Source organism: Rhyacophila brunnea, unplaced genomic scaffold (genome assembly GCF_057557595.1).
Source record: "Rhyacophila brunnea isolate RB1 unplaced genomic scaffold, BYU_Rbru_1.0 scaffold_14, whole genome shotgun sequence".
Classification (NCBI taxonomy): Eukaryota; Metazoa; Arthropoda; class Insecta; order Trichoptera; family Rhyacophilidae; genus Rhyacophila; species Rhyacophila brunnea.
In genome coordinates, this window is record NW_028232796.1 from 23,133,292 (window position 1) to 23,157,857 (window position 24,566).

At 35.1% G+C, this 24,566-nt stretch overlaps 2 protein-coding genes across 2 annotated transcripts in view; one reads left to right on the forward strand and one right to left on the reverse strand.

The window, feature by feature from the left end:
- Positions 1-3,134: 3,134 nt before the first annotated feature.
- On the reverse strand, positions 3,135-5,533 carry LOC147075732 (8-oxo-dGDP phosphatase NUDT18). Its single transcript, XM_085941794.1, has one exon. It carries the CDS (start codon positions 5,281-5,283, stop codon positions 4,270-4,272), a length of 1,014 nt encoding a protein of 337 aa, XP_085797920.1. The 5' UTR covers positions 5,284-5,533; the 3' UTR covers positions 3,135-4,269.
- A 350-nt stretch (positions 5,534-5,883) lies between these two features.
- SMC3 (structural maintenance of chromosomes 3) overlaps positions 5,884-24,566 on the forward strand; it is a 30,945-nt gene continuing 12,262 nt past the window's right edge. The window contains exons 1-14 of the mRNA XM_085942022.1: positions 5,884-6,049; positions 6,126-6,240; positions 10,625-10,764; positions 11,605-11,763; positions 14,614-14,739; positions 17,657-17,824; positions 18,123-18,368; positions 20,428-20,657; positions 20,838-21,047; positions 21,160-21,259; positions 22,051-22,197; positions 23,080-23,238; positions 24,044-24,202; positions 24,296-24,507. Coding sequence (XP_085798148.1) covers positions 6,035-6,049; positions 6,126-6,240; positions 10,625-10,764; positions 11,605-11,763; positions 14,614-14,739; positions 17,657-17,824; positions 18,123-18,368; positions 20,428-20,657; positions 20,838-21,047; positions 21,160-21,259; positions 22,051-22,197; positions 23,080-23,238; positions 24,044-24,202; positions 24,296-24,507 — 2,186 coding nt within the window. The 5' untranslated portion in view covers positions 5,884-6,034. The remainder of the gene's footprint in view (positions 6,050-6,125; positions 6,241-10,624; positions 10,765-11,604; positions 11,764-14,613; positions 14,740-17,656; positions 17,825-18,122; positions 18,369-20,427; positions 20,658-20,837; positions 21,048-21,159; positions 21,260-22,050; positions 22,198-23,079; positions 23,239-24,043; positions 24,203-24,295; positions 24,508-24,566) is intronic.

Genomic DNA, 24,566 nt, shown 5'->3' on the forward strand with positions numbered 1-24,566 from the left:
AATTTTTAGTTCATACCAATGTGAACAACAATCTTTCGTCTTGAAAATAATATAGTTGCACGTATAGGGTACAGAATTTTTCTTAAAGTGGGTTTGACATAAAATTTTGAAATATAGAATAAAGCTCCCATCTTTTAGAATCTAGCTAGATAGTTGGACATTCCTTTTCCCGCAATTCCGGTCCTCTACTAATAAATGTTGAGGCCAGAGACTCTTTAGCCGTCCGGTAAATGCGGCCCTGATGAGAACCTCTACCATCTACCAATAATAATAATTCCTGGCACTATCAAACGAGCAAACTGGGCAAACGTAATAATATACTTTCCACTGATAGTTTGCAAACCACTGCATTAGCGCACGTTCTCCAAATTGCGAGACGCAAAGGAAGACAATTTAACTACTTACCTACCTTTGTACCTAGGTACTTACTTTGTTTTATTTTTTGAGGGATGCTCTTAAAAATGACGCAAAGAGAATGATGCAAGACCATTAAAGTAGGTAGGTAGCTGCGTGAACAATGTTTTCATTCGCGGTCACATAGGTAGGTACATTCATGGTCATTTTTTGTATCAGAGCACAGGTAGGTAGGTATCTACCAACCTATTAATTAATGTTTTGATAGAAATTTTCGTAAACATGTTATTATAACTTTCGAAAACCTACATAGTTTGGATTATTATCATGGTCGCGAATAGGGAATCCAATCCCGAGCCAAATTTTTGATCCCGGGATTTCGGGATTACAATTTGACGATCCCGGGATTGGCATTTTTCGATAGTTAATATAAAATTTTTATATATACAAAAAACATTGATAAAATCGGTCAAAAATAAATCGAGTATATTTAAATTTATACTATTTAGGTCATTTATTGTTAATATTGTGTTTAGTGATTACTTAAATAAATTATATGAGATTGCTATTTTTGATAGTGAAGACGTTATGAATGGGTTAGCGAGATTTAAAATAAGTAAATTATAGTTTATGACCTTTCCGCTTCATAAATCTAATTAGTCAGCCAATTATGAAACTGTCGTAAAACGTCTGAATGGTGGTGGAATCACTTTGTTAAAAGTACGTAGCATTGTTTTTTTGCAATCTTTCTCATTTTTATTAATTTATGTGAAAAAATTAAATGAATTGGCAACACACGGGTAATACATCAAACTCAGTTTATTTCTAATGTAGTTATATGTTATTAAAAGTATTTTTTCTGTTATATTTTCGTTATTATTTTATTTTCCATAAAAATTGATAAAAAAATCAATGCCGAAAGTTTCGGGATTATGTTTACCAGTCCCGGGATTGGAAACCCTAGTCACGAATCAATGAATCGTATTTCAATATTTTGTGAGGATATTATTATACTGACATCAATCACTTTCAACGAAAGTGACAATGTGGGAAAGGTGATTAAAAATAACGAAATGTGACGTCATTAATGATGACGCATATTTTTGTCAGAAGTAGGGTACTAGGTACATCGACAAAATCTGTTTCTAAAAAGGGTAGGAACATGCTGTAAGTTTGTGACACACTGAAAGTAGTATAACATGGTAAACCATTTATTTCACTCCAAATCAGAGTACCTAACTACACTATCTGTATTTGAGAGTCAAGGTAGCTTATCTAAAAAAATAGCAATTTAAAATTTTTCATGCCCTTATCGTTTTAAGAATTTGGGGTTTCTGTTATCATGACTCAAGGTACGAATATAAGATAATTTAGGTATTTAGGTACAAACTTGAACTCATTTTCGGCAACATTGGATTTAAGACAGTCTGGCACTGAGGTACAGATATGGACTCCTAGATGCTGATGCAGGAAGTGCCGCAATATACCTACTATTTTTACGAAGATTGATTGTTTACCAATTGATCAACTCCTATTTACGTAAGGGGGAGGGAGAATAATGGAAATGGACAAAAAACTGAATAGTTGGATAAGGGAACACACAAGGGTATGGAATATAATCGAGTTCGCTAAAACAGAACATAAAAATGGCCTGAACGTAGCTCAAAGAATGGACAAATCTAACGTAACAGGAGTAGGTACCTAAGAACAACATTTGAAAGGCAGCTGGATTAACTAAATAGTTAAGTTCAGTAGAAGCATGTGGCAACGGAACACACGGGACCGAGAGAAACAGAATCAGCTTGGAGAGGTCTTCATCTGACAATGGATGTATTCAGGCTGATAAAGGTGGCAGGAAAGGGAGATATAAACGTGCCATATTAGCAGTACCTAATGTTCGATGATTTGGGCAGGTAACAAGGAAGAGTAGGCAGGGGATAAGGCAATCAATAGTAATGATATACAATAAATACCTCTACTTCCTGTGCATAGTGGTGGTCAAGCACCGCCACGATAAATGCAAATACCCGGAGAATGATATTTATAAGCGTAAGTAGAAAAGCTAAACATCTAACTTCCGATGCCGAAATCAGCAACTAGTTTGATTGAGAAAAACATTATTTATTAGGTACTCTTATTGGAACGCATTACAGTTGACGTAAGTAAAGTCAACAATAGCAACCATAACAACAATCACATTAGTCCTGCATACAATGCACTGAAAGAAATCGCATCTATGCATATTCGTGGTTAAATGGTTCCAATATAATTCATCTTGTAGGTTCATTTACAATCCATCTATACTGGCAAATATAGATTTTCATGTTCCCACCAATATTACTCGTAACTCTGCAGTCTTCATGATACCCTTTCGCAGGATGGATGTGATGTTTCATGATGCTGTGTATCGTGCGATTAACCTGTTTGATGGCATGATAAAGGTTGATTTTTTTTAAACTATATAATATTCGTGGATGTATTAAATAGATTAAATTCGTAATTGTTTTTATCATTTTACTTTAATATTCACATAAGAATCCTACTTTTTCTTCTACTTTATTGTTATTTGTAATTATATCATTTTTATATTTTGTATATAGGTATTATGGCGCATTGGCCAATCTCTGTAATGCCATACTATTTTTTTTCAATAAAATAAATAAATCTTAAATAAACCAAGCATCTTCATTTTAGTCAGGAAACAGGATTAGTACCCCTGGACCCCACCCCGCAGTATCTCTGTGTTGTCAGTATAAATAAATTAAACTCTAATTAACAGGTTGTAAACTTTATTGAACATTTTATAATATTTCAATCAACATTAGAACACAATGGAAACATAGCACCAGTAAATGAAAGTAATACATGTAATTACTTAATAATACATCGTTGCCTACACATTATTTAGAATTTGATTTCAATAAGAAATAATACTTATATTATATTTAACATGATTAGAGAAAAATAACACAACTAAAATATACCTGCCGTATTTATAAATTATAAGATCCATAATAGATGGATCGGATGAAATATTTTGTGTAGAACATTAAAATATTGGACATAGGTAATGAATCCTGTGAATAATCTATGTTTAAAATAATCTGCAATTAATAATTATTTAATAAAACATAGAACAAAATGAATACTTTCTCGTGGTAACTAAAATTATTATTTATTGGATATTGTTACTTAGAAATACTAATTTTAACAATAATCAATTAGAGAGTTAATATTATTAATAATTGAAACAATAAAAATAATTATTATGTTGCTAAATTAATTTACAGTTTTAAAAACCATAATATGGAAGACATTATTGTCCTAGAACTTATTACAATAAAACTATAACATTGAGTATTTGATCAAACAAATTAAGCGTAACAAAATAAATACTTGAATGTAAAAACATCACATATGGAATGTAATATGGTGGTAATAATTGTGATAACATTCTATTTAATACCCTGCCAAATTCTGTGCGGCATGTAAAGTTCCTCCACAAATATGAACAAAATACTGCAGATTGTATAAGACATAAAGCTGTTTCCTCCACAAATACAGATAAAATACAATAAAGTGTATATTAAATAAAGCTATTTATTTATTTATTTATTTTGTAATATTTGAGTCGTGCCACGAATCAGATCATATATTTTATCATCACTGAATAGAGTAGTTAAGATTTTTATCATCATTAAGTACTAATAATTAAGATAAATTATAAATTTACGAAGTACCTAGTCTACCACCACCCTTTGAGTATTATTTCCATTATTTTAAAATGGGACAGATGGCTGTTGAATAACAATTAATATTGTTACTCGTAAGTAATAAAACTATATATTTTTACTGCAGCTCTAAATTTTTAATCAATTATTTTATAAGGATAGAAAAGATTTACGTTAATCAACTTTAGCGAACAACATGTAAAACTAATGTGGCATTTTTTGAAGACACTTTTGTCAGCAGACGGTCACCCAAGTCTTTCGGAACTTCATGCCAAACACATTTTCCAATGATGGGAACTTCTTCCAGCGGAGGTCGAAAAGCTACGAGTAAGGTAAGGCAATTACCGTCGGTCACGGGGTCGAGCTGCTTGCAAAATTCCAATGATAAGAGTCCGTGCGGCCTATGCTGAGGTAAGTCAGCTCCGAAAATATCAACCAAAAATTTGCGCAGCGTAGAGTGTACATTCTTAGAAGGGTTTATCTCTGCGGTTGGCAGATGCAATGCGGTTTTTTCACTCAGAAGAACGTGCACTTTATTAGTCGACCTCTTTTTAATGATTATTACTAATCTGAGAAGATTCTTTTCATGCGGCTGAGGAGCGGGCAATATGTCCGAATGCCAACAGGCGTCCAACTCACGAAGACGGTGCGCTCTACCTCTTTCAATAAGGTGAGTTATATCGGACGCTCGCAATGGTACTTCTCCCAAGTTACCGATCCACTTTGCTTGAAGAGATTCTTTGTCGGCCCGAGCGGGCGTTTTCAGCTCGCCTCCGACAATATTACCCGTTAATACAAATCGAAACCATGATCCTCCTGCACATTCCACAGCCAGTAGCGTGGTAAGAACGCATTCGAGGCCCGTTTCTTCGAGCACTTCTCTAGCTGCAGCCTCCGTTATGGACTCTCCTTTCTCCATCCGTCCGGCGGGCAAGTACCATTTGCCGGCACACATCTGCTTGGCTTCCTGGATCATGAGAACTTCATCGGCGTCATTGATGATAACACTGGCCACGATGTACGTGACGCTCTCTCCGATGCAGGGTTTGTAGTCGGATGGAGCGGCCGGAGCGACTCCTTGGGCCTCGGCCGCGGCATTTTGTTCGGCGACCGTAAAATCGCAAAGCGTACCCTCCGCGGTGTCGAGGCCGAGCCCGTCCAACACCCGGCCTATGCTGACATCGATGGAATGCGGCATGACAGGTATGTACCGGGAAATAAATTGGTTTTCACTTTCAAATAATATTTACCAACATAGCATTAATAAACCTATGATTTCAACACAATATATTTGGTATTTTCTCGTTCCGCATACATTTTCCTCTGCCACAAGAGATTAGTAGGGAGTAAATAGTTTACTACGTGTTTACAAACAAGAATCAACGGCCCATCCTATGGAACACACCTGTGTACATTCACCATTCAGAAATTTGTTGAGATTGGGAAATGGAAAATGAAATGAGAATACGTCAACAATAATAGGGTTACCATAATGTTATTCATATTATATTCCTAATTCATATTATCTATTTGGTTCTCTAAGTGGTTTATTTGTTAATAATTATAACGTTTCATTAAAATTTATATATATAAACTATTATAATTTTGAATGTAATTATATAGCAGGTATACACGTATAAATTTCCTGTTTACAGTGTGAATAATAAATTAAATGGCTTTTACATATTATATTAAATTTAATGACAGTTATGTTAGTTGATTTTTGTTTTGTAATAATTTTAATTTTATAATTTTTATGGTATTTTATTTTTTATATAAGTACACACCAGAAACCATCGAGTCGAACTCGAGAATAGCGTGATCGCCGTCATCTGCGTTTACCGCGATTTGTCGTGTTTTATTTACTGGATGCAGGGTACCGTTAGACATTTCACATTACACAAAACAAATTTGGAGTCTTTTCTCAAACGTTTGCATCGTCAGGAACCATGCATATAAAGCAGGTAATATTGAAAAATGTTGAGGAATAGAGTGTTAATCTGAAGCTTTGGGAAATTTATTTAAATTTTTCATTTGCAGGTCATTATCCAAGGATTTAAAAGCTACCGGGAGCAAATCGTCGTCGAACCTTTCGACAACAGGCACAATGTTGTCGTCGGCCGAAATGGGTCAGGAAAGAGCAATTTCTTTTATGGTATGATACTATTATTTTCATCGTTTTAACTACTAAATAACCACAAAACCTTTCTACAAAGTCCTTCTCGTGTTATGTCTAAACATTTTCTCTCGATAACACACTGATTTTTTCTTTCATTTAAACAATAATGCATCATGTCAGTCACATGCGAAATGAGTTACGTAAATGTGAATAGGACAATTTGAGACCATCTAAACAATTAGCTCATTTGATTAATAAGACAACACTTATATTTAATATTTACACAATTTAATAGTGCCTGCACCTACACTGATTTACTGGCACCAATAGATTAGCGTGTAAATTAAACTATCGCGATACTAATTGTTCGCATGCAAAAATGCTGACTGTCTCGCCAATCTCAATCGAGCATAAGCAAGATGCATTATTGTAGTTGCATGATGTAATTGATGGGTTGTTGAAAATTGGTAAACGTCAAAATACTCGGTTCATATTTTTACCGCCAGGTTCGTCACTGTCGTTCTACTGCGCATGCACATACGTCATGCAAGTTCCAACTATCGTGTGAAAATTCAGAAGCCTCTGAACTTTTTTAACATATTGGAACTTGCACAATAATATGTGTTTACACATGCAGACATGAACGACTATATTAAAAAAATTACTAATTGTACTGCTGATTTCACAATAGTTAAACTGAAGTCAAAAGGTCATTTAGTAAAAATACTTTATACAGTCATCAAATGTTTAAAATAAATATAAAGGATAATAAGGCTTCAAAATTATATACATAGATTATCTACAACGTTTGAGGAATGTCCAGGATCATGGTTTGAAAATGCAATAAAAATTCCATTTTGACCTACGCTGAGCATGTCCCCCCTAAACCTTACATAACAAAAATTAAATGGTTTTTATTGTCTCCAGTAGGTCTATTCTATACTTATCGACCGCTAAAGTATTAGCACTTATTGTAACAATTACAATAAGATGTTTGTAATTGTTGCAATAAGTGCTAAATTTTAACAGCAGCAAGAGAGGTGCTGTTAAAATATAGCATTTATTGCAACAATTACAAACATCTTATAGTAATTGTTACAATAAGTGCTAATACTCTGATACAAACCTACCCTAAGTTTGATAACATGTATCTCTTTATCACATTAGCGGTCGATAAGTATAGAATAGACCCACTGGAAAAAGTTATTTTTATTTATGAGGTTTACTTACAAGATATAACAATGTAATGGTTTTAGACCATTTTCCACTGGAGTAAAAACAATACGATATTCTGTATGCTTATTTTAATATTATCATCTCTTAATTGAGACCATTAGTTTCAAAGTCAGTTACCTCAAATTTTTCTTGATTCTGATTCTGTAAATCGCACCCCCAGTAAGATACTGCCGTAAGTCTGAAATGGGCGTTTTCGAGTTATGGATGTGGTTGGATTCGTATTTTTTTTTGCTATTTTAATAAAATAATGTCGTATCTCAAACTCAAATAGTGTCAGAGAGAAAGCACTTAATACAGTACATTACTTTCCGAAAACTGTTAAATCGATAATAAAATAGTGTTGTATATAAGTTACGACAGTATTTTACAAGAAGCTTTCCAAAAAACTAAAACAATACTTTTCAAAAAAATACTGTTGTAACTCTGTTACTACACGAAGATCTTGAGATACAGCGTAATTTTCTCACTAGTTGCATGGATATTATTGTTACAGTAGTATTGTAGTATTCAAACAAAAAAACTGGAAGCAGCAGAGGCAACAATTTTTGTTATCAACTTCAATTAAATGGAAGTAAAATAGAAGAAGTATGCAAAAAATACTTTATCAACATATTTGGGGTGAGTGAAAGGTACTGCTCCACTGCGTGGAAAACAAGAGATCTCCTTTCCGGAACGCCAATTCCAGAACAAAGAGGTCACCATGGCAATCACAAAAAAATTGATGATGATTTAAAAAATGATATAAGAGCTCACATTAAGTCTTTCCCAGTGATCGAGTAACACTATTCGCGTGCACAGACGTCTAGATTGTATTTAGATGGTAAATTAACAATTGCTGAAATGTATCGGTTATACAAAAAACAACAAGCTGACAGCAATATGCCATTTGGAAAAGAACAATATTATACGCATCCATATTTAATGACAAATTTAATATTGGCTTCCTTAAGCCTAAAAAAGATTTGTGCGTTGAATGCGACCTATACAATAATTCTTCACCAGAAGAAAAAGAACAACTTCAAGAAAAGTATGAGACACATCAACCTGGAAAAAAAGAGGCAAAGGATGCAAAGACCAAAGACGTAGCAGAATCCCGAACTAATGGCCAAAATAGCGTCATTAATGTAGCTGTATATGATTTTCAGGCTGTTTTACCGCTTCCTTGCGGAAATGTGTCAACTTTCTATTATAAACGAAAGTTGGCCATGTATAATCTTACAGTCTATAATATCACTGAAAATATTGCAAACTGATACATGTGGGACGAGAGTCAAGCTGCATGAGGGTCCAATGAAATTGGTAGCTGTGTACTCGATTACGTGAAAAATATCACCACATTGAGCATTTTTTTTTACAGAGACAATTGTGCCGGGCAGAATAAAAATAATTACATTGCTGCAATGTATTTATATGCTATCGGGAATTCACAAAAAAATAAAACGATCTATCATAAGTTTTTGGTCACCGGGGCATACCCTAAATGAAGGCGATATTGTCCATTCTACAATTGAGCAGCAGAAGACTAGGGCTCTAAAAAGTGGACCAATATTTGTGCCCAGCCAAATGATTACCATTGTACAAACAAGTAAGAAAACAGGACAACCATACATTGTTAAACCCATGGCGACAAATAATTTTCACAGCATGAAAAAACTAGCAGATAAAATCGGTAAAAATTACAACACAGATGAAAATGGAGAAAAAGTTTTGTGGCAGAAGATTAAAGTTATAAAAGTAGACAGAGACTAGCCATACATTATATTTTTTAAAGCCAGTTATCATAAAGAAGTAGGAAATTGAATGTTCGTCAACGGCAAATAGGTAAACCGTTACCAATGGATGGTCTCAATTTATCCAAAGCATATCAAGAGCGGCCAAAAATAACGACAATTAAAAAGAAGGATTTGCTTTCTCTCTGCACTGCTACATCGTGAATTTTATTATGATTTTTTTGCTTCTTTTCCAAGTGATGTTTAAAAATTAAAAATCGTACCTAAAATTTTTATTTACTAATTAAATAAAATAATTAAGTATTTTTTTATTGTTTTGAACTAATAATTGTATTTTTCTTGTTTTTGTCATTAAATCTTTAAAGATTATACCATAACTTAATATTTTGAAAATCTTCCTTTACAGTGCCCAACAAATTAGTCGAAATTATTAGAGTGATGGTAGGGAAATTTACATAGAAAGTATTGAGTTGATTCAAATTTTACCATGAAATTTTCAAATATCCTAATAAAATACTGTCGTAACTCAAAAATATTCAAATATCTCCATTTGTATATGTTTTTGAGAAAAATGGTGAATACAGTTGAAAATAGATCATGTTTTTCCATAAAAATGAGTAATAATTTTTACATTCAGACTTTTCCTGTATTTACAAAGAATATTTGAAACTTCAAATGGCTCTCCTGCAAAATGCCAATTTTTGGATTACTACAGTATTTTACTGGGTGTGCGAAATACTTTTGCATAATATGTATATTCATAAAATATCAAATCCAACTCCTTTTAACGACATTTTATTTCGCTATTCGCTTTTCCTTGTTTACTGTTTTTAACTTATAATAATGTTGTACTAATAATTAACATATTTGCAAATTGAAAATAGTCTATTTGCAGTACTAAATTTAATATGCTTGACTGTTTTTTCGATTATCTCAAAATGTCGGAATATGGAGGTAACCGACTTTGAATGTGCATGTTCTGAAAGTTAGTTAATTGTATAAACTTAATGTATTTGGAAGTTATGAAAAAATTTGTAAAATAGGATACTAGAAAAACAATGCGAATAATGCTTTTTTTACAATTTTTCGCCGTCATATACGTTATCGGGTATTGGAGATGATTTTGACCATCTTTGTTCTGTCTGTCTAAACTGGATGGAGTGCTGAGCTCAAATCAGCTTCTGAGATTCTTGTCAGGGCATTCTTTTTCTGCCATACCTCCCTTTCAGGAAAAGTTCCCTTGAATGAGAATATGATGCATAAGTTGGTATATCCCGGGATGGCTCTAGTTTTTACTTCCTTGATAATTTATTTGGTTTTTTCATCCAAGTTTCTATACTAAGTATTTTTTTATACTGGTAGTATGTATACTTAGACTTCAAAATCGACCAGTTTTCCCATCTCTAGTGTCTTCTCCTCCACTATAATGTTTAATCATCAAATTATATTTTCAGCCATTCAATTTGTGCTCAGTGATGAATTCTCTCACTTGCGACCTGAACAAAGGTTGGCACTGCTTCATGAAGGAACTGGCCCTCGAGTCATCACAGCATATGTTGAAATTATATTCGACAATTCAGATAACAGAGTTCCGGTAAGACGAAGACTAGTTTAACTGAGTGCACACTAATAAAATTTACTCATTATGTATTCTTATAACAAATAGTCAAGCGGCAATCAGCATAGTTGAAGAATTGTGCAATTTGAATGAAAACGTGAACTTTAATATTTAGTGTGTCGCCTGACCAACATGTCCATGTGGCGGAAAACAACATGACGTAAGCCACATCTGGGAATGTTATAGAATATGTTTCTAGAGGGAAGAGATGCTCAAGTCGGTCCAACCAGCTGTTGGGCTCATCGGGCCGTACGACCTGGCCACAAAAGCCAATTTTGTAACATAAAAAAATTTACAGTTACTTCTTGCACACGTGAAGATCTCTTCACATAGTTTTTGTATGTCCGTATTGTTTTAGCTTTGTTTTTTGTATTATATAATATATACCATTAAATTCATTTATTTCATGTTGATTCTCCGTGCTTTTCTCTCCCATGGCACTTTTTATTCAATTATGTCAATCAGTAAACTCTGTCAAAGCTCACTTGAGAGCGTGGCGACCTCGGGTATTAATATTCCTTGATTTAATACACAAAAACCGTTAATTAATAATAACGCAATTTGATAAGCATTTCATGTATAACCTACTATAATTGGTTAATGCACAGATTGGCGCGACACCAATGGTTTTACGGGTTCAAATCCTGTTGAGGTTCGTATTTTTTTCAAACATGATTTTTTCTAGTGGGTATGTATCTGAAATGTTTTCAAATTATGTATGTTCAATATATGGAACGTTACATTCTCAAAGTCTTGTGAATTATTCATTTTGAATAAAAGAAATAGTTTATTTAAATTATTCCTTTTCTATTGCAGATTGACAGGGATGAAATTTATTTGCGGCGGGTGATCGGATCTAAAAAGGATCAGTTTTTTCTCAACAAGAAAGTGGTCCCTCGGTCAGAAGTGTTGAATTTACTTGAAAGTGCAGGATTGTCAAACTCCAACCCGTATTACATTGTAAAGCAAGGAAAGGTATGTCTCATATGCAATTAAAAATAACCCTAGCATACTTGATTTAACCCTCTCGCTATTACACCAATTATAGAAGGTATGTCTTAAAATACCACACCATTAAGTAGTGTTAAAATATTAATTAAAATAAAATACAGTGAAACCTCGATACAACGGACAAAATATCTGGTCAAATGAGGAATTTGTTTAAAACATCCTGTTAATGTTTAAATCCAAGTCGCGAGCTAAATACTACAAGGTTCTAAGTGTTCGTCCTTGAAAAAACAAACCCAACATGAAGTAGTATTCTAAGCTGCCTCATTGTTACTTTTGTTTCTCCAAGGACAAACACTTAGAACCTTGTAGTTCTCCACTCGCGCAGTGTCTCCACTTGTAAACAATGTCCTTCACATGAGAATCATGTCGTACTATCAGGCCAGGATCTTTGGCAGGCCTCCTCCATTGCCCCCACGAAGGGGAGGCTGACAGGGCTCTAGCCTGGGGGCTGGCGTGGCGAATCGACCAGATAAGTGATTTAAATACCAAAAATTCTCTCGAATAGTATAAAAAAAGTCGCCTGCGCTGTTTATCTTCAATATTAGTATTATTTAAAATTATGTGGTTGTACCAATGACATATTAAATGGACGACTCACTTCATACCCGGCGCGCACGAGAAATTGTGCATGAAAGTCATTCACAGATGTATAGGTAGATGTCACGTGACCATTGACGTATCCGTTTCCATTATGCGATACAAGCTTCGAGAATTTATAGTAATATAACCTTTATTGTAATGGCGTATTAGTGTCATGACTCATTGCGTTAGAAACAGATTCTCGGTTACTTACGACTTCTCGGAGATTAGACGCAAGTGAGCCCAGCGAATCACAGGCGACTGACTGTCCAATGGTTCCTGTCATTCAATTGCATTGAATAAACATTCATCAATATCTTAAAATGGCATTTTATAAATAATAAATAATACTAACACATGCAAAGTGATATCCCATCTTTCTTGGAGTGTTTAGTAGATTTTTTTACAATTTTTAACTAGGCACATTGGCATTTTGTAACACAATAATAACGGTGGAGTCGAAACCTGACAGTCAGAAATTTTGTATGGGCAGACCTAGCGGTGTCGCCAGACTGCTTGCAAGCAGAATGTTCATTTGAGCGTAGGATACCGATATTAAAATATGAATTTCGCCATCCGGCAGACCCGACACAAAGTGAGTGTCATTTTATTTTCTAGATGCTTCGTCCATATTAATGTCATTGGGTTGTACGATACAATGTTTGATTGTGTATCGATACTCGACAACTCCATAATTCAAATATACAAAAAACACTAAATATAGGTACACATTAATTTTACCGCGTACACCATTTGGAAAATGCTACTGTTGAGCGTCACACTGCCTTTATCTTTAGCAATAGCTAGGGGGCCTTTCAAAGATACTAGCCTGGGGGCCCGCTTCAGGATATGGGCCCATGCTCCTATATATCACTAAGTTTAAGGGCAGTGTTACGCTCCACAGCAGCGTTTTCTAAATGGTATTCCGCCGAACCCAAAGGTTCCAGGAGGTAAAATTAAGTGTATTCCATCTATTTTTAGTGATTTTTTATATTCTTGAATAAAATCACTTGGAGTTGTCAATTATCAACAGACAATAATCAAAAATTACACTGCACAACTGCATGTTGTTAACGTTAATACTCCTGAAGTAAAATAGCGACTTTTTATATTATAAAAAATTGTTATGTATGTTTATCTCACTTATCTGGTCGACCCGCCACGCCGGGGCCCCCATAAGCTCGGACCCTTGGGCTAGAGCCCTGTCAGCCCCCCCCCCTTGTGGGGGCCATGACTCTCGCACTCGAATTCGACTCATTATGTTGTCCTGTCTGTACACTGAACGTAGCACTGACGTTTGCAACGCTAGCCACTAATTCCCACGTCTGCACAGCAGTTTAATATATCTACTCGAAGTGAATGGATGCATTTATTACTCCATTCAATAAGTTTACAATTGTTAGAAGTAGATGAAGGTGACCCTGGTACCACATCATGACTAAAAGTTAAATAACAGATGATGTTGTGATCTTGGAAAATGAGGATGGAAGTGAAGATGGCGACGAAGCTGATACAGCATGCCCAAAAACGATGCTTCGATGATCTGATAACATTTGTTAACTATTTGTCAGATAACGAAATTTAACTATGTATATTGGATAACCGGACACAACAGAACATGACAAAACGCCATAATTTATTATGGCGTATTGAAAATCTGTGCTATTAAAAATCTATCAACATATTAGAGATAGGACAATTTTCAATATTAAATTTATATTTTTCCTGAAAGGTCATAGTTATATTTATCCTTGTTCTGTTTTGTCACTGTTCTGTTTTGTCATGGAACCGTATATTGCACGCATTTTAGAGAATTGATTATAAAAAAACAGCAGACTTGAAAAGTGCAAACAAAACTTGATTGGAGTAAAAGTTAAGTAGGATTACCGAAAGCAAGTGCATTGACATTGAACATTAACGTCACTCCACAACGGGTTTGTTTGGATATATCATCTGAAGATGTATAAATAAGATTTTTTTTGTGTTTTTATATAACGGACACCCCCTCACCCGCATTAATCTGTTATATCGAGGTTCTACTGTAATAATTGTAAATACATTTTTGTATTTTATTCATAAATGAACTTCCTCACTTGAAATTTTGTAATTTGTTATTTTGAAAAGAGAATATCTTAATTATATCCACACATTCGGATTAGTCGTTAGTCGTTCCTGGGCTGGACGAAGCTTGGGTGCCAAATATTGATTACTCATCTCTTGTCGTTTATATTTTAGATCAATCAAATGGCTACAGCGCCTGATTCGCAGCGACTGAAACTGCTGAGAGAAGTGGCCGGAACCAGAGTGTACGATGAGAGACGAGAAGAGTCAGTTGTAATTCTCCGTGAAACTGTTGGAAAGGTAATAAGCTATGTTTTCACTGTCATAAGTAAGGGTTGAACTACTGATGCAGTGTTTCCCAAACATCCAACGTGTTAGAATCTCACAACCAATTTTTAGGTATTCCGAGTAAGGGATTTTTTTTCTTGTATCTTAATGGTATCTATGTTACGCCGAATGTGTGAAATTGCGTATTACATGAAATCCGCAAAATTTTGCCTATTTCCTGAAAAATGCAAGCATGAATTAGGCAAAATATCTGCCGAGTGAGTGAATTCGGCAGTAATTTTTCTGCCTAGTTCATGCATTTGGCAAATTAGATAGTGGCGCTCCGGTGGTGTTTTTTGCAACTAAACCAAATATGTTAAATGCTCATGCATTGGTCAGAATAGATAGTGGCACTCCGCTCCAGTAGTGTTTTTTGCAACTAATCAAACTAAGCAAATGTGTCAAATGTCATTGATTATATAAAAATATACCAATACTATACTATAATAACGTTCATTTCCATTTATTACGTTCAAAAAAAATCTAGAACCATAATATGATAACGGAAGAATTTTATTAAAAGATATTTTCGCGATTTGATTCATGCTGGGTATCAGGCAATGGTCGATTGTTTGTTTATGATAGTATGTTTTGATAGTTTGTTGACAGTTGTTAGCTAACCTCAAAATGGACATTCATTTGAATTCAGAATTACAAAACCTAACCTAACATATTATGTCAAATTATAACTAATAAAACCATCAGTATTAGATTTACTTTTTCTACTGTCATGATGACAGTTTAAGGCTATAGGGCAGAGCGGGGTCACTTGATCATGATTTTGCTCAAAGCAGTATAGCTTCTTATTAATGAAGAAATAAGAAATGATATCTTTTAAACCAGTTAAGTTGTTTATTTGGTCATGTAACTTCATCAAAAAACTGTAACAAAGACGATGTTTACAAGACTAAATTTACATTAATGTCACAAATGTCAGATGGCTCAGTTGACCCCACTAGGTGGGGTCAACTGAGCCACCCAATGGGGTCAGTTGAGCCAGTGGGCGTAGAAAGTTTTTTTTTCATCAGAGCAATATAAAATACAAACAAAATCTTTCTTAAATCCTTAATCCAAGTAATTAGAAAACAATAGGAACATATAGTTATACTTGTCTGTACTTTTTTCTTCTTTTGGAGATTTTTAGTTTTCTTAACAGGTCGTGTCTGTTCATCAGATTCAGAGGAACTCTTCAAAATAGCTTTCTTCACTGTCAGTTTCTTCGACTTTACTATCTTCTTGCTACCCTCACTTTTCCGTTTACTTTTTTCTGCAGCAAGCTGGTCCTTCTCAGGTGTATCTGTTACTTTCAGGTGTACGTTTGTTATGGCTCAAATGACCCCTTCCCCAAATTATTACTAATTGGATTGAGCCACCCAAAGACTATTGAAAATAGATTATTTTTGATACTGTCATCGCATAAACACATTATTTTTAAATCAAAATACATTTACTTGATTGCCGTAACACCACAGACATGTGCTTGAGAGTCTTGAGACCAAAAAGTATGAGGAACTGCTTTCTTTACTTTTGGCGTGAAAATAGTAACATCGCACGTTCACAGTCACATCGAACACCGGACGGTGACTGATGCAATTGCGGATTGGCTGTCTACCCCTCCCGCTTTGTTTGGAATCCACCGCTTGTATTTATAATGCAGCATAAGAGTGATACTAAGGGTGGCTCAGGTGACCCCGTGGCTCAAATGACCCCGCTCTGCCCTACCTCAGTTGAGGCATGGTCTAAAAAGATCGTGGCTAGGCGATGCGCAGATTGCGGGTCGCGGGTGCAAATGACGCATGCCGAACGAAATATAATTTGTCATATAAATCCAACATGCGTCCATTTAATGTTCTGTTTATTGTTCTATTAGTAACAATTATAATATATTCCTTGACATGTTTTCTTTTTCAAGTAAATGGGTAACGTTTTTAGTCATCTTTACACGATTTAAGAATTAATACCCCCACAGCCATCACGAAACAAATTGACGTATTCACACCTTGACGTTCGCTCTCAGACTGCCAGCGAGTACAAAATTTCATCGCGCCTATAGTTGAAAATTATTTGCCGTTTCACTGAAGTGTCGCCTTAAGAATTCCATACCCTGCCGAATTCACGCACTCGGCAGACAATTTGCCTAATTCATGAATTAGGCAACGGGCTTGCATTTTTCATGTAATATGCAATTTCACACATTCGGTGTAACATCGATGCAAAATATCATGCCCTGGCACTGATTTAATGTGACGATTTACTTTGTCATAAATCGTCACACTATATCAGATGGATTTTAGAAAATGTGATGTCACAAAACTAAAAAATGTATAATCATTTTTCTGAGAATAAAATGTTCCTTGAGAACATCATACTGAAATCGATAATATTCATGAATGAGGAGGGAGAATTCAATAATGTTAACTGATTTAGTCAGGGAGGGGGGTCACAAAATATTGAAAATCATGTGACATCATTAATGAATGACCATCTTCCAATTTTCAAAATTATACTGCGGAAATGCACAACCATACTATTTTAGGCATACATTATATCTACTTATTAATTGATAATTGAACTAACATTTATTCGGTAGTCTATTACAATAGTTTTGAAACGAAGACTATATAAACAGGCCGAATTAGTAATAAGCATTAGTATTCGGCATACTATCACGTGTCGGTATTGGTGCGAGTAACGAGTACTAATGACTATTACTGAGCCCGTAGTTCAAGTAGTGATTATTTAGCACTAAACCCGTATAGACAAGCCTTATGTCACAAAAAAATAGTTTTACCAGGTACCTACCTACATCTTCAAATCTTTGATATATTATTATATTCGTCTGAGTGCCGAGTCTTCATAAAACTGAATCATGTCTATGGAACGATTGCAGGTTGAAAAAATAAATGAATTCCTTCGCACAATTGAGGAGCGTCTTAAGACATTGGAAGAAGAAAAAGAAGAGTTAAAAGAATATCAAAGATGGGACAGATCGAGGCGAGTCTTGGAGTTCATCATCCATGAAACTGAGCACAAGGAGAACAAAAGGAAACTGGAAGAGGTATGTCATACAATTGCCTTTGTGTCTCGTGTGTCAAAATAATTGTTTGATATGTTACATCTGCACATTTACGGTAAGAAAATGTCAACCACAAAATATTCGTGGCACACCAGATAGTGCACAAATGCAACCGTATATTGATAAATATGTTATACAGACGATTTGTAATGAGTGATAACTCATTTTTAAAATTATCAAATCTTATGCGTTTTGATTTATTTATGAACAAAGTTTAAACTTAATTTTTTAACTATATTTTGTACTTACAATGGCAATGATTTAATTTGGCATGGTGCAGTTGGAGAGACTGCGCAGTGACAGCGGCAAGGAGCAGCTGCAGTACGCGGAGGCTGTGCGGGATGCTCAGGAGCATGTGAGGGACGCGGTTCGCAAGTCCAAGGAGGCTCGCAAGGAGGTGCTGGCTGCCCGCGAACAGAAAGACCTCCTCTCCACGGAGCACCAGCAACTGCTGCGTGAGAAGACCAAACTCGATCTCACCATCAAGGATCTCACAGACGACGTTGACGGGGATAATAAATCCAAGGTTTTGACTACACTATTTTAGTAATTTCTTTTCCATATGTGATCCGTAAAGTAGAGTATATCGCTGTATCCATTACAAAATTAAATATCTGTAAAGACATTGAAGAAGTCCCATCCTGTGGAGTTCGGTAATGATCCTCTCAGGATCGAACATGGTATGTTAAGTTGAAAGAATACATTTTATTTTCCAATGCAGATTTATTTCTAACAGACTTCAATGTTTGGCTCAGTTTTCGGTCAGAAACCGCAGTAATTGTAATACAATTTTTGGTTCTCTGAAACAGTTCTAGTTTTTAATAGCATGTGACAGAGCCAGGTCCATCATCGCATCTGCATCTTACACATGACGGAGACCCCATGGTCCGCTCTCTTATCTCCTCGTTTCTGAAGATGTCATACTGCACACCCAATATCCATCGAAGCTCAGAATACAGTATTGTCAGCGTTTCTGGAACGTCCCATGACTTTCTACAGTATTTAGTACTTAGTAGTTCTGTCAGAATTTAATCTTTAAACAAGCTGCGTTGGTTCTGCTCGGATGCAACTGGGTGTCTCAGACATTTCACATTGTGTTGCTCTCAGTCATATTACACTCTGACTGGTAACTGTACAGTGTACTGTAACTGTACTAGTAGCTACTGATGAATTAAATTCAATAACCATACAAATAGTAAAAAACCTCCTGAATAAAATGTATGCTTAAAATAGAACCAGTCAATAGTGTCTACTTTCAATTATTCAGGGGAATTTTATTTTGCTTGTAAGTATGGCTGTCTTTATGTATTTTCTACAAATGTTAATCAGTGCAATATTCCCAGTGCATCAAAAGATGACAATCTACTTATTCATCTGTAGCGTTTATTGAGGTAGGTTCAACAATTTTGGACAGTACAGTTTTAACACTGATAATTCGAAATTCGCCATAATTCGAAATTTTCGCAAAAAAAAGTCCCTTGAACATATTATTTTCATATAAAACCATTCCTGTAATTCGAATTTCGTAATTTAAAATGATTTCAGAATCCTGGCATATAAAAATATTCAATAAATCGTAATAAAGTACACTATTTCATGAGCCAGTCATTGAAAATTATGACAGACTTTCTTAAAACATCAAAAATTACTTATTTTATGAAGGTAATAAAAATAATCCTAACATTTTATGACCCATTGACACACAGCGGTATGTCATCAGAGGCATAACTGCACTTCACTCAAAGGAAAAACAATAAGTCACATGTTTCAGGGCTCTAGGTATTTAATTTTTTATTCGATTTTCACATAGTTTTACTAGAGAACCAATGCCAAACAATTGTGTTGACAAATTGGAAAAATAAAAAATATTTCATATTTTTCTATAATTCTAGCTATTGTACGACAACATCTTCTTGGCTACGCTTCTAGGTGCTGCTGTCTACTAAATGGGAGGAGCTTGTTAGTTTATAATGGAATTCCGGGTAAAAATGGGCGGAGCATGTTAGTTCACAGTTTTAACACGTAGCCAAAAAGATGTTGTCGTACAATACTTGGTAACTGGCGGCTCTCGTGGTGCAGTGGGTAAGGCGCTGGCCTTCCACCCGAGAGTTCTGGGTTCGATTCCCGGTCATGACAAAAACATTTATGTGTTTTTCTCAAAGCCTGGGTGTTTGTGATTGTTCAAAATTACTAACAACCACCTTGTACGAAAAAGCAAGGATATGGTTATTAATAATTCAAAAAAAAAAAAAAAAAATACTTGGTAACTTCAATTTATGGATTAATGACATATAGTATTTGCACTGATCTTAATTTGAAAGAATTGTATCGGAAATTTGGTTGGCACATCTATGATCGGAAACAAAATTAAAGAAAATCAAAAAAAAAAAAATCCCTCATACATTTTCATATTTTGTAATTTGGATTATTTTTTTGATTTTTGGTCCCATGGAATTCGTATTAATGAGGTTTTATTGTACATTCAACAGTCTCAACTTCAACCAGAGACGACAATGCCAAGTATAGAAACTCTTGTACTCCACATAGTGTAGTAGGTATGGTATAATATCGTTTCAATATTTCAGGAAAGGGCTGAGCAAGAATTGGAAAGATTGCGTTTCACCATTGCCGAAAAGGAAAAAGAATTGGAAGCTCTAAAACCGAAATATGAAGAGATGAAGAAGTTGGAAGAAGAGTGCACCAGAACTTTGGCATTAAATGAGCAAAAACGACAGGAATTATACGCTAAACAGGGCAGAGGAAGCCAGTTCACCTCCAAGCAGGATCGAGACAAATGGATCGAGAAAGAATTAAAGTTAGTGGTTTAATTTCATTATAGATTATATTGTTTTCATAATAATTTATTTCGTAATGTGATGATTTCCCATTTTATTATTCCCATGCACAAGAATTAGGCGGGAAAGTAATACATTAAAATGTTATTTTGTTTACATAAGTTGCAAGACAAACAACATTAACATTATATTTTTTTCAGGTCGTTGAATAAGCAAATCAAAGACAAAAAAGACCATGAAGTAAAACTGCGAGATGATTTGAAACGAGATGCGAACAAACTGACTGAGCTGGAGAAGCGACTGACGGAAACCACAGCCGACATGGAGAGGCAAAGGGAGGCCATCAACGATCACAACCGACAGTATTATGAAGGCAAAAAAACCAAAGATCAAGCTCAAAGCGCCAGAAAGTAAGATGACGATAACTTAATGACTTCCTAAGTAAACATTATTAAAAAATTATAATTTTAAAATCCTGTTTTGTCAAAATGGCTGTCTACTTATTAATTGAATTTTTTACAGTGAGCTATGGCGGAAGGAAACTACAATGACCCAGAATCTGTCATCCCTGAAGGAGGATCTTGCCAAAGCCGACCAAGCTCTTAGGTCCATGGCAGGAAAAGTAATACATATTCATACTATTTAATCTTAGTATGTAAGCATTTTTTGATGAAACCAAGTCAAATCACTAAGATATTTATTGATGACATTTTTTCTGAGACGAGTCTTCATCCTGTGGAACGAATTTGTACATTAATCTGTATTTTTTGATCATTCAAATGATCACGCATACCATTTTTATGAATGTTGCTAATACCCAAATTACGTGAAGAAACTCAATAACTCATGCCGACCATTTAACCCAAACGAGAAATGTCATTTTGAATGTTTTGTCGACTCGTGGTCGAAATACAAATTATGATTGGCTTGAAGGCATGAGCTTCCGTGCCCGGCTGCATATGGCATACCCTGTCAATGCAGTCAGTTTGACATTTACTTTCACAATGATAGTCACGGACGTTGTTCATTATCTTCATAATGTTGAACCAAAATAATTTGTTAGCAAATACAATCGGCAACTTATTACTTTAACCAAATGCGATCTCTAATAATTTGCGGTGACATTTGAAGTAAGAAAATATATGGGAAGACTGTTGAGTGTAGCCAACAAGCTGACCAATATATATTTTTAGGTTTACTTATAATTTTTAACACTAGCAACAAAACATATGTTATCAGTCCATCAAAACAAACATTGGGATGGTCCAATTAGTTTCTGAATAATTATTTGTAGTTGTTATTTAAAGTTGACAATTGCTCACAACGATTCAAATGAGTCATGAGTGCAAATCTGAACATGTAATTCACTGGATGAAAAAGCATTCCTGCATTTACAACACTCTTATCTTTTAGCCTATTCTGAATGGACGTGACAGTGTGCGTAAGGTGCTGGACACCTTTTTGGAGAAGGGCGGAGAATCAGCGCGGATCGCCAATGCATACTATGGACCTGTCATTGAAAACTTCAGTTGTGAAAAAACCATCTATACCGCCGTTGAAGTAAGATTTAATTTTTTTCTGATTGACTGCATTCCCAATGAAATTTACACTGAAATGTCACTATTGATAGAGTCATCAGCTAATGAGTATAACACGTCTCACAGATCATCTTGCCATTTCTGCCTTTTATATTATTTGTATGCAATAATTGTGTGAAACAAAATGAAACGATCTCTTATTTACCAATATACTCTTATATGTATTAGCTTCCCATGCACAATCTTTAAAATATTGACTTACATTAGAACTGCGGATTTCACTATCCAATAGCTATGACTGCTATGTGTGGCATTATTGTTGTGTTACACAATACACAATTAATGTGATTTATAGAATCCAATTTAAAAAACTTCACACATTATTATGCTTTAAGATATATTTTCCAGGGCCGCACTGAGATAAAAATGCCTCGTGTTGGTGTTACACTGTTACAAGTGAAGAGAATTTTTTAATAATATGATGAACCATTATTATCCGCAAATAGTAGTAGATAAGGAAGTAACCAAAGCAAGAATGTCAATAAGAGGTTTCCATTTCAATTTTATTCACAATGTTTTCAGTGCTACTACCCTACAAAATATTATTTTCCAATAGTTAGGTACCATAGATACTAACGATGGCCTGGTCTCTGAAGCTGATCCCATAGCTATGAACAAAAAATGCATGTTGCTTTTTCTATGTATGTTTGATCCAGTGTATGAAACTAATGGGTAGAACGAATGGCTAACAACCATCCCTCTTCAAAAAATCTGTTAATATAATCCTCACTTTGGAGACTTTCCCCGCTACTATTTTGTACACGAGGGGGGTCTAGGTCAGGTAGTGAGAATGTGGACTATTGACATGACTATTTCAATATTAATGTTATGTCTACTATCTTAGGTGACCGCAGGAAATAGGCTGTTCCACCACATTGTTGAATCTGACGTCGTCGGTACAAAAATTCTCAAAGAGATGAACAAACAGAATCTTCCTGGTGAAGTGACTTTCATGCCACTCAATCGACTCCAAGTTCGGGACATGTCCTATCCCACAGACAATGTATGTCATCTATTTTTACTCAAATTTAAAATGCTCTTAATGTTCTAGGTTCTCTATTTATTGTATAGCAACACTGAATATGGCGAACCCATTTATTGGATTTGGTAATGATTGGGTTATTAGTCTGTTCTTTCATATCTAACCTAACCTAACCTAACCTAACCTAACCCAACTAAACATTTTAAGTTCATTGCATTATTCATTATGCATATAAAAATAGATAAAATTGAATGATACATGCTGGTGAAAAACCATTTAATTCATTGTTTGGCCATAATATATAACATAATGTTTGACCATTTACAAACACTTTAAATGACACATCCCCAAAGAAACCTATTTAAATGCAATGTTTGTTATTTCATGAACAGACATTGCATGATTACTCCTAAATATTCATACAGGTGGAGGTGAGGCCTTGGATTTGTATTCTTTTGATCATCGTAGTGACCCTCAAACAGTGCGCACTCTCTACAAGGGCTACTTGTTGCATCTTGCCCAGCTATACCATATACAGACTACACCCGTAGGAAGTCGAGGAGACAGTCAGCATGTGAGATTAGTACAGGATATAGCGCAAGACGCAACGTCTAGGCATTGTAGTAGACGCGCACTCTAACGCTTTCTATTGGCCCACAATTTTTACCACCCCACTTTGGGATACATCAAAATCAATAATATAAAATGTGAAACAAAATAATATATACTATGAGAAAGAAAAATATCATCTGCATTTTGGCCAAACAACCAATCAGATGGGTATGGTTGTCATATTGTTGTATGTGCCTACTTATTATCGTTTCAGAACGCTATTGCTATGGTGAACAAACTGAAGTATGATCCCAAGTATGCCAAAGCCATGAAGTATATTTTTGGCAAAACTTTGATATGCAGAAACTTGGAATGCGCCACGGAATTGGGCAAACAATACCATTTGGATTGCGTCACCCTGGAAGGTGATCAGGTAAATAATTAATACAAAAATTCTTAAGGAACACATTGCAACCATTGAAAAATTATCACAGTAATGGAAACGAATCAAAATGTTTCTTTTTAGGTGTCTTCAAAGGGCTCCCTCACAGGAGGCTACTTCAACCAATCCCGTTCTCGTCTAGAGATGCAGAAAACCAGGTCTGAGCTAATGGAACAGATCAAGGGCTCGGAGTTGGAACTCAGCACGCTGCGTCAAGAACTTCACAAGACAGAAGCCAATATTAATAGCATCGTCTCAGAAATGCAGAAGACTGAGACAAAACAGGGCAAAGCCAAGTAAGGGTGATGTTTTTCTGGTTACATGTATATTATTAATTGTACGTAAAACATTTCAC